Source organism: Hemicordylus capensis, chromosome 4 (assembly GCF_027244095.1).
Source record: "Hemicordylus capensis ecotype Gifberg chromosome 4, rHemCap1.1.pri, whole genome shotgun sequence".
NCBI lineage: Eukaryota > Metazoa > Chordata > Lepidosauria > Squamata > Cordylidae > Hemicordylus > Hemicordylus capensis.
Window position 1 is genome coordinate 78641985 of NC_069660.1, and position 16464 is coordinate 78658448.

Below are 16464 nucleotides of genomic sequence, written 5' to 3' on the forward strand. Positions count from 1 at the left end.
CGAGAAGCCTTGTGGGGAGTGCAGAAGAACACTGAGGCCCAGAAGTCCCAACTATGACCTCCACCAGCGGCCAAAAGGCATAGAGGAAAACGGAGTTGCAAAAGGCAATCGAGGCGCCTGAAGGCACGGGAGCAGGCCCAGTGGTGTCCAAGGCTACAACGATGCACATGGTTGTTATCAGAAGTGCAGTGGTGGCAGCGACTTCCCATTCAGTGAGCCCAGCCCAAGTTGGGTCTTCTGGTCATTTTCCCTCCCCCACCCCGGGACCTTCGGGGGGCATCCACACTCCCTCAACCTACCCCAGTGGGTGAAGTCATCTCCTAGATGCCAGGGGACATGCCACCCACTGGGGGCACGTGGTTCGGGGATTTATTTATTTGCAAGTTATTTATTTATTTAATTCAAGTCTCTGGGCGGTTTACACATTACAACAATTAAAATGTAAAACGTTAAAACGATTAAAAACACAATTAAAACAACATCTAATTAAAAGCCTGGGTGAACAAATGCATCTTGACTGCCTTTTTAAAAGCTGTAAGAGATGGAGAGGCTCTTATTTCAGCAGGAAGTGTTTTCCAACGCCTCGGGGCAGCAATGGAGAAGGCCCATCCCTAAGTAGCCACCAGACAAGCTGGTGGCAACTGCAGACTAGCCTTTCCAGATGATCTCAATGGGCAGTGTGATTCATAGCGAAGAAGACGTTCTCTTAAATATTTATTTATTGGCGAAATCATTTGAAAAATTTGACCAACTGAGGTCTAAAAAAAGCAAGTGGACCAAGCGGGTTTCCTCCTCATCCTCTACCACTTCTTCAGTCTCGGAAGGGCCAGCCCCTTAAAAAGCGAAGAAGTGAAAACATGTTTAAAAAGCCAAAAAGGGGAGATCTAAGTCAAAACACAGAGATAAGTGTGTGCATTCATCTGAGCTTTCTGACCTAGGTTCCCCTAATCCCAGGGGCCCACTACCTAGGGAGACGGGTGACCTACCCACTGAAACCCCTCAAAGGCCTCCAGGAAGACCCCCCAGGTGAACTGATACCTGTTGTTCCACTTGATGAGGAACCTACCTCACCAGAAAACCCAGGACTCCCTACAGACCTCTTGTGGGGAGATGATCCTGATCAACCAAGAGAGGAGGGGGAATGGTCAGAGGGTGATGAACCTGAGAGCTCAGAGGCACCACAGAGGCTTTTTCAGCCCATAGACATGGCCCTGCTCATGTCAAAGACTGTACACGTCCTGGGGCTAAATCCTGCATCTCAGAAATCCTGCCTCTGAGTAAAAGTGTGCTAGTGTTCCCGGGTTCAAAGTCACATATTTCGCCCCTGCCAATTCCTAAACAATTTGTGGAAGCAGCTAAAAGAGAATGGACAGTTTTCTCCTGCTCAAAAAGGGCTAATACTATAGCAAACAAGCTGTATGCATTCCAGAAGGAAGGGAGGAGATTTTCAATACGCCCCCTATGGATGCCCCCATTGTAGCTATGATTTCTGTTTCCATTCTGACATGGGACAGGGAATCAGCTCAAAAAGACCCTGCAGACAAACGCATGGAGGTGGCCATGAAACGTGTGCATAACTCCACAGCATTGTCAATGAGAGCCGCTGTAGCTGCCTCCATGATGGCTAGAGCATCATTAATCTGGCTAGATGACTTGATTCAGAAACCTCCCTCTGACCCAATCAGGTTGAGGAAAATACTTTTAAAGTTGCATAAGGCACAAGCCTTTATGGCAGATGCTACTCTTTACTCCCTTCGATTTGCCCAGGCAGCCACTCCCTCTGTGGTGGGCCATCGCAATTTTATGGGTAAAATACTGGCAGGTGGATACGGCCTCCAAAACTAACCTTTCTGCTGTTCCCTTCGATGGGGAAAATTTGTTTGGGGATGTGGCCCTAAAAGAGATCTTAGTGGAGTCAAAGAATAAGAAAACCATGCCATCCTCGTTACGGAAGCAGGACCGCCGTCCTTGGGGGTCTCGGTCCTTTTGTCCCTTTAGATCACCTGTTGGGGGCAGGGGCAGTAGATTCAATTCACAATTCACTCTTCAGGCTTTTAATTAATGTTGTTTTAATTGGTTTTAATGCTGTTTTAAAATATTATTTTAAATTGTTAAATTGTTGTAATGTGTGTGTTCCCCCACCCCACCCCCATTTTTGTCTTAATGAATGTTTTATTTTGTTTTTATTTTGTTGTAAACCGCCCAGAGACGCAAGTTTTGGGCGGTATAAACATGTTTAAATAAATAAATAATGTCCCTACTGGGGCAGATCTAGACCCACCAGACAGGGCTTTGGTAGTAGAGCAGCTTTCAGCGCCCAAACCAAGCAATCTAAATAACAGGAATGACTCGGGGGGTTGGGGGGTGCGCCCCTAGGTGGTCGCCTCTCCTCACACTGGCACGTCTGGGAGGGTACCACCTCAGACCTTTGGGTTCTTACAACCGTAAAAGAGGGCTGCTCCATAAAGTTGACCAAGCCTCACTGCTTACTTCCCACTCTGACTTCCCGCCTTCAACAGAAACACCAAGGCCTGCAAGGGGCGATTCAATACCTGTTAGCTATCGGAGCCATAGAACCTGTCCCACTAGATCAGCAGGGCATGGGCATTTACTCCATAATCTTACAGTACCCAAGAAGGACACCTCCCTGAGGGCAGTGCTGGACTTAAAACACCTAAACCGCTTCGTGCGCAGAACTGTGTTCTCTCTGATTTTTTTTCATCTATGTGCAGAATGAGTTTTGTTCTGGGTGGCAGTATCAAAGCAGTGTGTGCACACATGCATTCAGAATGGGGCCTTCCTGATTCAACTTGAGCGGGACCTAAAATTAACTGCATGGACATCAGAAAATATGTGAGAGCGCACATGTGCACGCCTTGGAGGGAATAGTGGCACAGAAGGAAATTCCTCATGGAATCCCTAAGATTGATTGTGGAAGCACTACAATCTCCTTTCTTCCATAGACCTCAAGGAGGCATACTTACACATGCCTATACACCGAAACAGCCTCCACTTGCTGCATTTCCTCTACGTAGGAGTCCATTATCAGTACAGGGCTCTCCCATTCAGCCTGTCATCAGCCCCATGCATATTTACAAAGATCTTGTCTCTGGTGATTGAGCATCCTTAAGCTAAGCAGGATCCGCCCTGGTTGCATACAGAAGGGAGACTAGAAGTGTGAGTGCTGTAAGATATTAGCCTTAGGGGATGGAGCCACTCTGGGAAGAGCATCTAGGCTCCAAGATAGGGCTGAGAGAGATTCCTGCCTGCAACCTTGGAGAAGCTGCTACCAGTCTCTGTAGACAATACTGAGCAAGATGGACCTATGGTCTGACTCAATATATGGCAGCTTCCTTTGTTCCTATCTCTGCCTCCAAGGCATGAGGATTTATGCTTTTCTGGACCATCTTCTCATACAGTCTCAGTCAACACAGGCAGCCCAACGGGACCTACAGTCTCCTCCACAGGTGCTCGAAAATCATGGCTTCCTGATCAACAGGGAAAAGAGCCAATTGCGCCCAGCACACCAACTTTTTCACCTGGGGGTCCTCATAGACACACAACAAGACACATTGTTCCTGCTTGCAGAATGCAGGCTCACATTGGAGGCCGGGGTATGCAAGGCCCTCCTCTCTCAGTAGGAAAAGAATTCCTCGACCCCACAAGGGTCATTGTGACCATGGATGCCAGCAAGAGAGGTTAGGGTGCTCATTGTCTCCGGTGGTCAGCCCAAGGCAGATGGTCAGCAGAGGAGCATCAACTGGCTGAAGCTCAGGGTGATCTGCACGGCTCTTCAGGAGTTCCAGTCCATTGTTCTACGTCGCCATGCACAGACAACATCATGGCCAAAGCATACAGGTGAAACTTGGAAAATTAGAATATCGTGCAAAAGTCCATTAATTTCAGTAATGCAAATTAAAAGGTGAAACTGATATATGAGACAGATGCATTACATGCAAAGCGAGATAAGTCAAGCCTTAATTTGTTATAATTGTGAAGATCATGGCGTACAGCTCATGAAAACCCCAAATCCACAATCTCAGAAAATTAGAATATTACATGGAACCAAGAAGACAAGGATTGAAGAACAGAACAATATAGGACCTCTGAAAAGTATACAGTGTACTATGCTTGATTGGCCAGCAAACTCGCCTGACCTGACCCCATAGAGAATCTATGGGGCATTGCCAAGAGAAGGATGAGAGACATGAGACCAAACAATGCAGAATTGCTGAAGGCCGCTAATGAAGCATCCTGGTCTTCCATAATACCTCATCAGTGCCACAGGCTGACAGCATCCATGCCACGCCGCATTGAGGTATTAATTGCTGCAAAAGGGGCCCAAACCAAGTACTGAATACATATGCATGCTTATACTTTTCAGAGGTCCGATATTGTTCTATTCTTCAATTCTTGTCTTCTTGGTTCCATGTAATATTCTAATTTTCTGGGATTGTGGATTTGGGGTTTTCATGAGCTGTACGCCATGATCATCACAATTATAACAAATTAAGGCTTGACTTATCTCGCTTTGCATGTAATGTGTCTGTCTCATATATCTGTTTCACCTTTTAATTTGCATTACTGAAATTAATGGACTTTTGCACGATATTCTAATTTTCCGAGTTTCACCTGTAGCTAGATTCTCTCCAGGATGATCTGTCTTCAACTTGGCCTTTAAGGTCTCGCAGTGGTGCATTTATTGCTGTTGTAATTGAATCCATTCAGCTTGCTGCTGGTCGTCCTCTTCTTCTCTTTCCTTCATCTTTCCCCAGCATTATAGATTTCTCAAGGAAGAAATCTTCGCATAATGTGTCTGAAGTATGATAGTTTAAGCCTGGTCAGTTGTGCCTCAAGTGAAAATTCTGGATTGATTTGTTCTATGATCCATTAGCCACATGGCTAATGATTCACTAGCTGCATGGAAACTTAGCGGCACATCTTGAAACAGCACGGCTACTTGGCCAAGATGCTTAATACACTGCTCGCTTCCAGGTGCACCTTCACTAAGAACATTTATCAATATACATGGAGGGCCTTCCCATAACATTGGCTAGGTGGTTAAAGGCATGTATAGCTCTAGCCTATGAGTCCCAAAACCTCAGGGTGCCCACTAAGGTGTCTGCCCACTCTACCAAGGCTGCATCTACTTCTGCGGCTTTCTCTACAAATGCCACGGTACTGGATATTTGCAGAGCAACCGCCCGGCGGCACCATCTACCTTTACTAAGCACTACAAGACTAAACTAATGACAACGGATACAGCAATGAGCTTCAGAACTGATAATGAAGGTGGTAGATAGCTTCTGCCTTTTAGGATTGACCATCAGCAGTAAAGGATCCAGCAGTCAAGAAATATGCCATAGACTAGCACTTGGTAGGGTTGCAATGAAGGCCTTGGAAAGGATATTTAGATGCCATGACGTGTCTATACCTACAAAGTTAGAATCATTCAGACAGTGGTTTTTCCTGTGACACTCTATGGATGTGAAAGCTGGACTTTGAAGAAGCAAGATAGAAAAAGTATTGACGCTTTTTAACTTTGGTGCTGGAGAAGACTTTTGAGGATACCATGGACAGCCAGGAAAACAAACAAATGGAGCATAGAACAAATCAATCCAGAGTTTTCACTCGATGCACAAATGACCAGGCTCAAACTATCATACTTTGGACACATTATGCGAAGATCAAGCTCCCTTGAGAAGTCTATAATGCTGGGGAAAGTTGAAGGAAAGAGAAGAAGAGGACAACCAGCAGCAAAGTGGATAGACTCCACAGCAGCAATGAATGCACCACTGCGAGACCTCAAAGGCCAAGTTGAAGATAGATCATCCTGGAGAGAAACTATCTATGTGTTCGCTAAGAGTCGACACCGACTTGACAGCACTTAATCAATCAATCACAAGTTGGATGCCTTCACTTCTGCCCAAGCATCTTTTGGGAGATGTGTACTCCAGCAGGGTTTCCCTTCAGAGTAGGTGTGGGGCTCCCTCCCTAGTTGGACTTAGGGCTGTGGAATGTCCCCACACGTGAGACACCCTTCGACTGCAGCAGCAGAGAATGGAGCATTGGTTACTCACCGTGCAGGCTGCTTCTTGCTGCTGCATCCAAGAGCGTCTCGACCTGCCCTGCAGCACCAGCACCTACTTTACAGGGATACCCTGAAGTGGTAATCTCTTTTTGCTTTGACTTGCTTCTGCATATTTTATAACTTCTTTGTCCTATCGGAGCCTAGCCTAGACAGGTACCACAAAACATTTCCTGTTTACCATAGGTAGTTCCAGTTAGTTCAATTTGCTGGTCTTTTAGTTAACATGAAAGTGTTTTTTTCTTTATAGAGATGCTCAACGTCTCTGGTCCTAAAAGAACTGTGTGTGGGGGGGGGGTCATGCTCCTCCCAGCCTTAAAAAATCTAACTTAATTTGCATAGTCCTGCCTTCTAAAGTCACATAGAAGAGCATAACCCACACATGAGATACCCTTGGATGCAGCATCAAGAAGAAGCCCTCACATTGAGTCCCCAATGCGCCATTTCTTCCTAGTGCCGGGATTTCAAAAAGTACCGTGGCCTCTGACCAAGTGCTGGCATTACCTAAGTGGGTGAAGCTACCCTTTCAAGCTCTGCTTTGAAAGTCCAGACTCTCTCTTGCCATTCAGTTGAACTTCCTTCATGCTGCTGTGAAATCGTCCACAGCTTTTCAGATCTCTTTTAGCCCCTCTCTTTTTCTCTCTGCATTAGCTCATCAGGCCAGGTGATTTCAGGAGATGCCTGTGCTGGGACCACCACCCGCACCATCACCAGTGTGCAAGGCGAGCACCAGATCAACCAGATTGCACTGAATCCCACTGGAACCATGATTTATGCTGCCACTGGCAACTCTGTCCGCATCTGGGAGTTGAACAGGTCAGAGGACAACCCAGAAACCAAGGGGCATTGTGACTGGGGATGATGGGAATTGCAGTCCACAAAATCTAGCACCCAAGTTTGGGGACCCCTGATCTAGGGAAGCATCTTGTGGAAGGACGTACATGCTGCAAAGGAAGATTTGCCAGGGGCATTCTTTCTGGTAGTTTTTAAGAAGAGCCCTCCTGGATCAGGCCAAAGGACAGTCTAATCCAGCCAAAGGACAATCTAATCCAGTTTCCCATTGTGGTCAACCAAATGCCACTAGGAAGCTTTTGCTGGAGAGGGGAGAGGAGAGGTTTCGCCTGCCCACAATCCAAGCCTGTTTTCAAATGTGCAATCATTCCAAAGGGACTGGCAAGAGGCTTTTGCAGTGCCAAAGCCACTCAAGTATCCAGATAAAGAGATCATTCACATTACCAAATGGGGAGCTTGTGGGGAGGCAGGATCCGACCTACCTTCCCCCAAACGATCGAAGTCTCTTAGGGGCTCCGTGGCTCACGTGCCCACATCACCAGCATGGCAGCAGATGCCTGAAGTAAGATGCAGCAGGGCTCCTTTCCCTGGCCATGCTGTACTGTGGACTCTTGGACAGCCATTTGCAGAGCCATGGTGCTGCAGACAACCAGAAAGTGAGGTAGAATGAACTCCTTTCCCTGCTTTCCCCTCCTCCCTCACTTTTTGCCCCGATAGGGGGTCTGGAATACCCAGGTCTGCAGCAGCTGGGCTGGGAGGCTTCCCAATGGCCCAGACAACATGGGCTGCTTGAGTAATCTCTCTCCTACCCAAGCAGCTGGTGTCATGTAAACGACTTCAAAGAGTTTCCAGACAAGACTTGAGCTCAGCCATTTCATTAATATCTTTTAGGACCTTTTGTGTCTGGGGTTACCTAGGGAAATGTGTGGGAATGGGAGGAGAAAGAATGCTACTAGCATTTGAGATTTCATAGAAGTTTCTGTGCTGTTATAGGCTCTCACCACTTTTCCTTTTTTGCTAGACTGCAGCCCATTGGGAAGCTAACAGGCCATATTGGGCCTGTGATGTGTCTCACAGTGAACAGGACTGCAAGCAACCATGACTTGGTCATCACCGGGTCAAAAGATCACTATGTCAAGGTATTAGACAGAATGTACTATGTGTTGCTGAGGGTCCTGTTGATGGCAGCCTTAAGAACCCTCTTTTCTTTCTTTATGCCAGCTGTCCTCTTCTGTCTAATGCAGTTCTCAGTGGGATCAAAAGTGTTTCTTCAACCTCTTAAAAATACCAAAGCCTCAGCAATCACAGCTTTTCTTACCGTAAGAACGCAAAGTTTGTGCTTCTGGCCTGATGTCCTCTACTTCAGCCAGGCTGTAAAAAAAGACCTGCTACCCCATAAGAACAGTGTAGCACCTTTGAAAGGTCAAAGTCCAAGGTGTCCCAGTGCTCATGTTAGTACTAATAAAATAATTTAGATGGCTTATGTTGGTTTTTGGAGCTTAGGTCCATCCTTCTATTCTCCCTTCTATTCCATCAGTAAGAAAGGAATGGGGCTGTCCTTAAAGGCAGGTGATATGGGGCGCAGGGGGACTCACCTGTTTGAGTTCTGCTGAATCTCACAGCAAGCTCTTTTGGGGTGGTGTTACAAGATGGCCACCTTCTCAGGCAAGGAAGCACTGTCCAATATCCACAGCCTGTTCCTTATTGACTTAAGGGAGTTCCTATTTTAAAATCCTGAGCTAAAGCCAAGTATGATGCAAGTGACCCAAAGCTCCCTTCTTGATTGTTCACTCTCTAGCCGCTTTGTTCCGTGTCACATCCTTTCCTTTTTAACAATTGTTTTGGTGACGGTGTCTCTCTCTAGCTCTCTGCCTCCTTCTCTGACAGGGCTTGTGGTCCCAAGGCTTTTTGTAGAGGTTGATCCTAAGCAGTGAGCTTTGAGTGGCTGCTTTTCTAAGAGCTCTTGTCTTGCAGATGTTTGAGATTGCAGAAGGTGTTGGTGGCAATGTTGGCCCTACTCACAACTTTGAACCCCCACATTATGATGGCATCGAATGCCTAGCTATCCAGGGAGATGTTCTCTTCAGCGGCTCCAGGGACAATGGGATTAAGAAATGGGACCTGGAGCAGCAGGAACTCATCCAGGTATGAAGGGATAGGTGCATGGATGGGGGAGGAGTGGGGAGAAGGGTGGCCAAAGGCAAGATAATGGTTTGGGGTATATCACTTTGTGTCATACAGACAATGCTAAAGATGTCAACATGCAGATGCTGCATAAATTCCTCTTATGCCACAGGCTGTTTTAGAGGCTGAAGAACATCCCTGCTGTGCCACTGCTTTGCCAAATCCCTCAATGTGTCCCTTAACTGGAGTCAAAAGAAAATAAAAAGCCCTGCTGGATTGGGCCAAAAGCCCATCAGGTCCAGCATCCTGCTTCACTCAGTGGCCAGCCAGGTACATAAGGGAAACCCTCATGTGTGGAAAAGAGCACAACCGCCCCCTCGGTCAGTTAACAGAATTGTTGTTTGGTTTATATCCCTCTTCCTTTTGCTTATTTTAACCCTTGTCCTTCCCCAGCTCTCTAAGGCCTTTATAAGGAGAATATCATGTGCAACCAGAAGGTAACAGGCCACAGCTAATTCAGCTAATTTTATTCTTCCCTGTTTCCAGCAAATCCCCAACGCACACAAAGACTGGGTTTGCGCTTTGGCTTTTGTGCCCAGCCGGCCCATGCTGCTGAGTGCCTGCCGTGGCGGGACCGTGAAGGTTTGGAATGTGGACAACTTCACACCTGTTGGGGACATTAAGGGGCATGACAGTCCCATCAATGCCATCTGCACCAATTCTAAGCACATCTTCACAGCATCCAGGTGAGCATTGCGGCTGGGGTCATCTTTGCCCCAAAGAAAGGTCCTGAATCCTTTGCCCACTTCATCCCATCACGTGCAATCAACTGTTCAAGATGACAAGGCCTCATTAGAGAAGAGATGGTTACAGGCTCAACTGCCTGCTTGAGAGAGACGCCACAAAGAAGCATTGCTTTTGTGGCTGCCCTGCTCACTGAGTTCTCCCCACAGCACAGTGGTGTTCATCTTGGCACCAGAGCCACCGACTGTGCCTCCTTGAAACTAAGGAATGGATTACTATGATCATTCTCTTATTTTAGAGCTTCCTTGTACATCTCCAGTGAGATCATGTGCAGCTACCTTCCTTGTTTGTAGAGTGATCCTTAAGGGAGATTGCTGGCACCACCTTTACAAACGGGTGGTGTTCTATATACTCATTGACTAATCCGTGAGCACCTTAGTTAATCAGGGCGTGCCTCACTGGGAGGCAGAGTAGGCTGGTTTGTCCCAGTAATGCCTCACTTAGAGCAGTGCTTCAGAAGCATTTGGTAACTCCCTCTGTCACTCAGGAATTCTGGCAGAGCAGAGTGGAATACTAGCAAGCACCAAAGGTTTGGCAAGAGGGCATTCCCCTGGGAGGGCACCCTGGACCATTTCACTCACTCTCTTCCCTTATGGAGTCTCTGATCTCCTCTTTTCCAACCATGTTTCTTTTTTCCTTTTCTGTCTTCCTCTTTCTCTCTCTCTTTGTTTCTCTGTGCCACAGTGACTGCCGGGTAAAGTTATGGAATTACGTGCCTGGGCTCACCCCCTGCCTTCCACGACGCGTCCTTGCCATCAAGGGCCGTGCTACCAGTCTGCCTTGACCCTTCTCTTGTCTTCTCTTCTCTCCTGCTCACTCTTTCTTGCGTTGTTCTCTCCTCTCTTCCCTACCCCTCTCTTTCTCTTCCCTGCCCTTTTCTCTGCGAGCTGATCTCAGCTGCTTCTTTACGGTATGCAATGCTTACTTGCTTTTTTTCCCTTCAGGGCACCCTTTTGCAAAGGGAGACCTCACTCCCCAGCCCACCTCCAAAGTGGAGGTTAAAACCCTCCTGCTTTCCTTCCTGACTTGCCAGCTTGGAGGCATTACTAAAGCTGCACTATTAACTTGGAGGGCAATAGAACTTACATCCAACAAAATCTTAGGATTGGGGTGTAAGGCTCAGTCAAGAATCCAGGGAAGGGGTACGCTTTGCAAGCACCCCACTTTGCAGCCTGGTTTTGTGAAAGTATTTGAATGATCTGTTACAAATAGGGGAGCTAGTTTTAGCATAACCCCAGTACCTTTATGGTGCTCTTGGGAATTGCAAGGCAGAGGCCAAGGCCCATTGCTGTGGTGTTATTGCCTGTGCCGCTTTTTCCAGCTTGTACAGAATTTTGCTTCTGACTCTGCGAGCTTCTCTTTCTCACCTTTCCCCCTTCATTCCCCAGTGACTGGACAGTGAAGCTCTGGAGTGCAAGGAAACTACTGAAGAGCACAACTTAGAAATTGGAAAAAGACTAGATGTGGTGACCATGGTGGGGCTTACAGAAGAACCAAGGTGGTGCCCTTGTTTAGCCTGGCCTACAGGGGCTAGGAAGCAGTATTTTGCTTTCCATCAGAATCTCCCACTTCCCGGTGCTCAGGAACAGATGGCACCCTGGATTGTGGTACTCTCTGCACCGGCAAGCGTTCATTGTTGGATGGTGCCAGAGAATCTCCTTTCCTTCTAGCTTTCATGCTCAAGTTTCCTGTTGAGTCTTTTTGCTTGGTAGGATTTTGCGATGATTCTGAATTGTAAAGCGACACTTGACCTAACATTTGTCAGCCACAAGAAGGCCACGCTGAGGCATTTGACCTTCTCTAGTGAAAATCCATCTGCCACCCAAACTGGCATCTCCCAGATTAGAGGCTGTGGGAAATGTGAAAAACTCTGCAAAACAGGTAGCTTTCGGTGTTTGTAGACCAAGGGAAGAGGAGAAAGATCTTGTCCTTGATGCTATTATGCTTGGGAGCACCACATCCACCATTTCCTGTTGCCCAGAAGTCACCTTTATCGTATTTATGCCTTGCTATTCAGGGCTCAACAGTGAAATGGATCAGAGGAAATACAAACATACCAGCTGTTTCCTAGACGCGTTTCCTGCACAGCTGATTGTCACATTTTAGAGGGTATTTCTTGCTGTAGTTAGGTATTTCACAAGTATTAATGAAGTGTTGATTTTCTCTCCCTTCTCAGCAATGGACTGGGGTTTTTTCTAAGTGGGTTGGGGACAATGGAAAAATGACCCACCTTAATATTGAGCACACGTGGGATTTCTCGGTTTTCACTCCAAAGTGGACTCACCAAAGGATTTCATTTTCAAATGCCAGATGGTCATGAATTTGGTTTTGCCACTTTAAAGAGCACACATAATCTTGAGGTAATAGCCTAAAAAGGAATACCTCTATTGTATTAAGACATAAAATTGGTGACTGATAGATTGAGATATGCTCCTCTTCTTTTCCTCACCTGTGGCGTCAGGATTTTGGCAAGTTTGGAAGTATTATTCCTTAATGTATTATAGCTTCAGAACAGAAATGGTACCACTGGACTCTTTCCACAGTGCTAGATAACTAACAAAATGATGTTTGATTTGCTGGAATATGCTTTTGTCATCCCTGAAGGAAAGTCATCCCAGGGAAGAATGCTTCCATCTGTTTTTTGTCCTCTTTCAGTCACAGGATAGCAATAGTAATAAGTTCTCTCCCTTCAAATGAAGAAGGGACCATTTGTTTGGGAACAGAGAAGCGTGAGGAGTTTTCCTGACTTTTCAAACAGGGTAAGACATTTGAATGGATAAACACAAGTGTGTGGCAGTGCGTTTTTATCTGCACTTCTTCCGGGGTAGGGTGGCAAGACCTGGAAAAGAAAAGGTCTCCGCCTCTCTCAGCTTCACCCCCAGCACCTCTTTGTTTACACCTGTTTGAAATTCAGCCATTCTGGCCTATTCACATTTAAGCTCGTTATAATAGACTCTGTAAGGAATGGGCAGGAGAGAATTGGCTCTCTGCTTCAGCCAACTTGAAACATTCATGGACATTTCTCAACTCACTTGACTTTACCAATGGACACTGACTTAGGCCCTGGGCATAGGCACTACTTGGTGAGAAACGTTTCCCTTTGTGTGTGACATAGCTAAGGAAACTTAGTAAAGTTTCCCTTGAAGCTTTGCTAAGCATTCCTCAAATCCTTCTGTCCCTCACTTAGATGTTAACACATTTGTGTACATGAACTCTTTAACATGTGTTGGGCTCCTTCACAATAGTGAAGAGCCAGGACCTAGATTTTGTAAGTCTCTCTTTCAACCAGAAGACTTGAGGAAAACAGCACATCAAGTGGGCTAGTGTGGCCAAGCAGACCAAAATAATCTTGTCTCCTGCAAGTTCTGCCTGACCTTGGTTTGGAGGAGTCGACTCTAACAAACGGAGTTCCATTGGGTATGAACGTTGTCCACTTCCATGCATTGTGAAAACACCACCACCATGCAATGAAGCTGCTGATTATTCCATCTGAGTAGAAAGTTGTACTGTACTTCTGTATGGGTGTTCAAATGGTTCTGTGTATTGTCTTGTGCTTTATTTGGGGTGGGAGGCCAGAAGGGGTATTTGTGTGTGAGAGGAAAAGATTTGAAGAAGGTGAGGGCTTGTTTTGAGTTAACCTACCTCATGGTGTGTTTGATTTTTCTTCTTTTTTTGTTAATGAAACTTGAATTGGTCTGAGGAACGCACATTCTCACTGACCCGAGTCTTTGAACTTGCAGTTCGAACAGCCAGCTGAAGCCAGGGTTAGAGTGGCTTCTCTATGCTTTGCCTCCACTGTTTATTACATTCAAGTCCAAGGCTTGGTCCGTGTCAACCAGTTGCACCATTTTAATAAGCTCTTCTTAAATATTAAGACAGATATTTATTGAATCATGGTATTCTGTGCAGTCTTCTCTTGACTCAGCATTCTAGACTGAGGTGGGAGGAAGCTGGGTGATTTGAATCCTGGAAGAGGGGCCATCTTCCATTGATGATGAAATCAGCACAATCTCCTCCCCTAACAGCCCCATCCCTTCAAATGACCATGTCTGATACCTAGGAAACCTTGCAGTCACCTGTGAATGTGTTTTTATATAAATATACATATTTGGCTGCAAAAATCTAGGAACAGATTGTGAATTCACCTAAACCTTCCTACTTTCATTCTTGTAGGCAGTCAGTGTAGAATGATGGATATGAAATGTCCTGTAAAGTAATACTTGATATGTCTGAATTGGTCTGCCATGGAAGGCACTCTTCTTACCTGTTAAATTATTGGCCATATTGCCATTAAAGTCTCAGGAGTCCCTATGCTATTTCTGTGCTTTTAGGTATGGGATTATATTTCCTCATATTGAAGAAACCTCCTCCTTTTTAACAGTCCCAATCCCATGGATGCAGCAAGAAATGCAAATCTCTAGAACTGAAATGCAGTACAATCAAGGGGAGCCTTTTTAAAAAATCAAAATTGTCAACTAGTTTGCCTTTCTGAGGGCACATGGTGCAAAGAAGTAAAATAAAACCAGAAAATCCCATCTGTTATGGTGGTCCTTGGAGTAAGCATACATGTTCATCAAGTGGACACTGTAATGCAACTCTGAAGTAGGCTTGCATTGTCCACCTACTTTATCCCACAGATTTGGAAACTCTAGCCTTCTTGTCATGGTGCCACCAAAGCTGATGACTTCAGTTCAGAGAGATGCTGCAGTCCTGCTTTGTACAGATACATGCCTTTTAGGCTTCCTGCTGGTAGGATAGTGTATTTTCTCCTTGCATTCCAGGAAAAGACATACTGCAATGAAAGTCTTGGTAAACATAAATACCACAGGTGAGAACCTCAAACTTGGTAATTTGCTCCAGTAATTGATCTGTATATACACACGTAATTTCAATTAACAGGTGCCTTTTCATGCCCTAAATGTATTTTACAAAAGGCTGGTGCTTGTTTAGGGTTTCTGTGGGGGCTGTATCATCTGGCAAAATGGTCTCTGTGTTTGTATGGGTGTGCGTGTGTATACAGGATAAGATGTGTTAATATTTTATACCTCTGTGTAAATAATGTAAGTTATTTAAGGTTCCTGATGTACATGGTTTTTCCAATGAATGTGTTGGTTTTTTCTCTTAATAAATAAGCTTATTAAAATGAAACTTGAGAATAACAGGTCTCTCTTTAAAAGAAAAAAGTATGGTAAATGTGATAGGATCTTTCAACAGAATGAAGATTAAGTTGGTGCAGAATAAGGTGGTCATGTGGGTGTGAGCAAATGATTCCAAATAAGTAGAGAAGCAAAAAGCCTGAGCAGAATTAAGATACAGTAGGAGAAAATTTCTGCTCATTAAGCTGATTTTTCCTCTTCTGTACTTAAACCAGAGCACTTTAGGCTGTAAGAAAACTGACAACTTGCAAGGAATAGAGGCGTGAAGACTCAAACAATGCATTCTATCGAGATAAAATGTTAAAATACATTTAATGTTGTTTGGAGCTGAGTCCAGGCTGTTATATATATACACACAGACACAGGATCTCCAGTGGCAAATCTTGTACAAATAAGTTATCAAGAACAGAGTATGCTGCAGATACTGCACATACTCATTCATTTCATGGCACTATAATTGGATTAGGAATGTTAAATGACTATCAGAAAAACACAGACTAGGATTACAGATGTCTGCACATTTGGAAATGGCTCTGCAGGTAAACAATAGGGGTAAGGCAGAGGAGTGCAAAAGGCAGTGGTTTTTTGTCCATTCTGAAATTACATCACACTAATACAAAATTCTATTAAGCATAAGTTCAGCATCCTGAGAATCCTGACTTAATTTTTCAAAACCAGTATGTATAGTCCTTAAGAATGTGAAGGTCGGCTATCCACATGTGGGCAATACTTGTTGAGATCTGAGAAGCCAGAGGAAGGACAGGGCAAGGCAGATAGAGAAACCTAACTTCTGTATCCTGCATCCTCCTTTGCTTCTTCCTATGACTAGCAAAACCAGAATGATACAAATTCAAGTTTCAGTTATAAACGCAAGCTGTGGGATTCAGCTTTCTGTGGCAAAAATGCATCCTGTGTAATTTTTGTCTTACGGTGCAGAAGCTATACAACCCAGGCAGGAGGCTGCTTCCAGAAAGAACATATGACTTGATGGAAAGGGTGGTGGCAACTACTTGCAGTGACTGTCATTCTGTGGGTGGAGCAGTTCATCTTTAAAAAAGCAAATAACTTCTGAGAACATCACCCTACAAAAAAGATGGGAATAAGGCTATCAATAATATAAAACTGCCAACCAACTGGATTTCTGCCTATCATGGAGATATTAAAGACCTGGGAAACCTGGCTTAAAGCCTGGCAACCCTAACAAAGTACCTAATCTCAGACGTACAAGGCCAGAAAATGCCTCCAATGGCTTGCAGTAAGACTATAGTTTAAATTGCTTGGGCTGCATGAAAGAGGGTTCTGTAGGAAATATCTGTAGTAAATCCAGTATTGGGATGGCCAGAAAACCACAGACTTGACTTAGACAAGTGGAGCTACAATGTAAGACCCATGGTTAAATCTGCCATTATGTTACATGTGTCCAGTGGATCCTGGCCAAAACAGACTGTCATATGATCTAAATCCTCTGTGTGTGGCACATACCCATCCTGCCACTTGCAC

The 16464-nt window shown here is 45.2% G+C and overlaps 1 protein-coding gene across 7 annotated transcripts in view; it reads left to right on the forward strand.

Annotated features, from left to right (window-relative positions):
- The window catches only part of KIF21B (kinesin family member 21B), a 110062-nt gene extending 95106 nt beyond the window's left edge, over positions 1-14956 (forward strand). For 4 of the 7 annotated variants that reach the window (XM_053244835.1, XM_053244837.1, XM_053244840.1 and 1 more), the window contains 6 exons: positions 6740-6904; positions 7902-8019; positions 8855-9025; positions 9551-9750; positions 10493-10718; positions 11197-14956. In XM_053244835.1, the coding sequence (XP_053100810.1) occupies positions 6740-6904; positions 7902-8019; positions 8855-9025; positions 9551-9750; positions 10493-10592 (754 nt within the window). In that variant the 3' untranslated portion in view covers positions 10593-10718; positions 11197-14956. The remainder of the gene's footprint in view (positions 1-6739; positions 6905-7901; positions 8020-8854; positions 9026-9550; positions 9751-10492; positions 10719-11196) is intronic. The other 3 variants (XM_053244838.1, XM_053244842.1, XM_053244841.1) reach the window with 1 other exon arrangement.
- The last annotated feature ends 1508 nt before the right edge of the window (positions 14957-16464 follow it).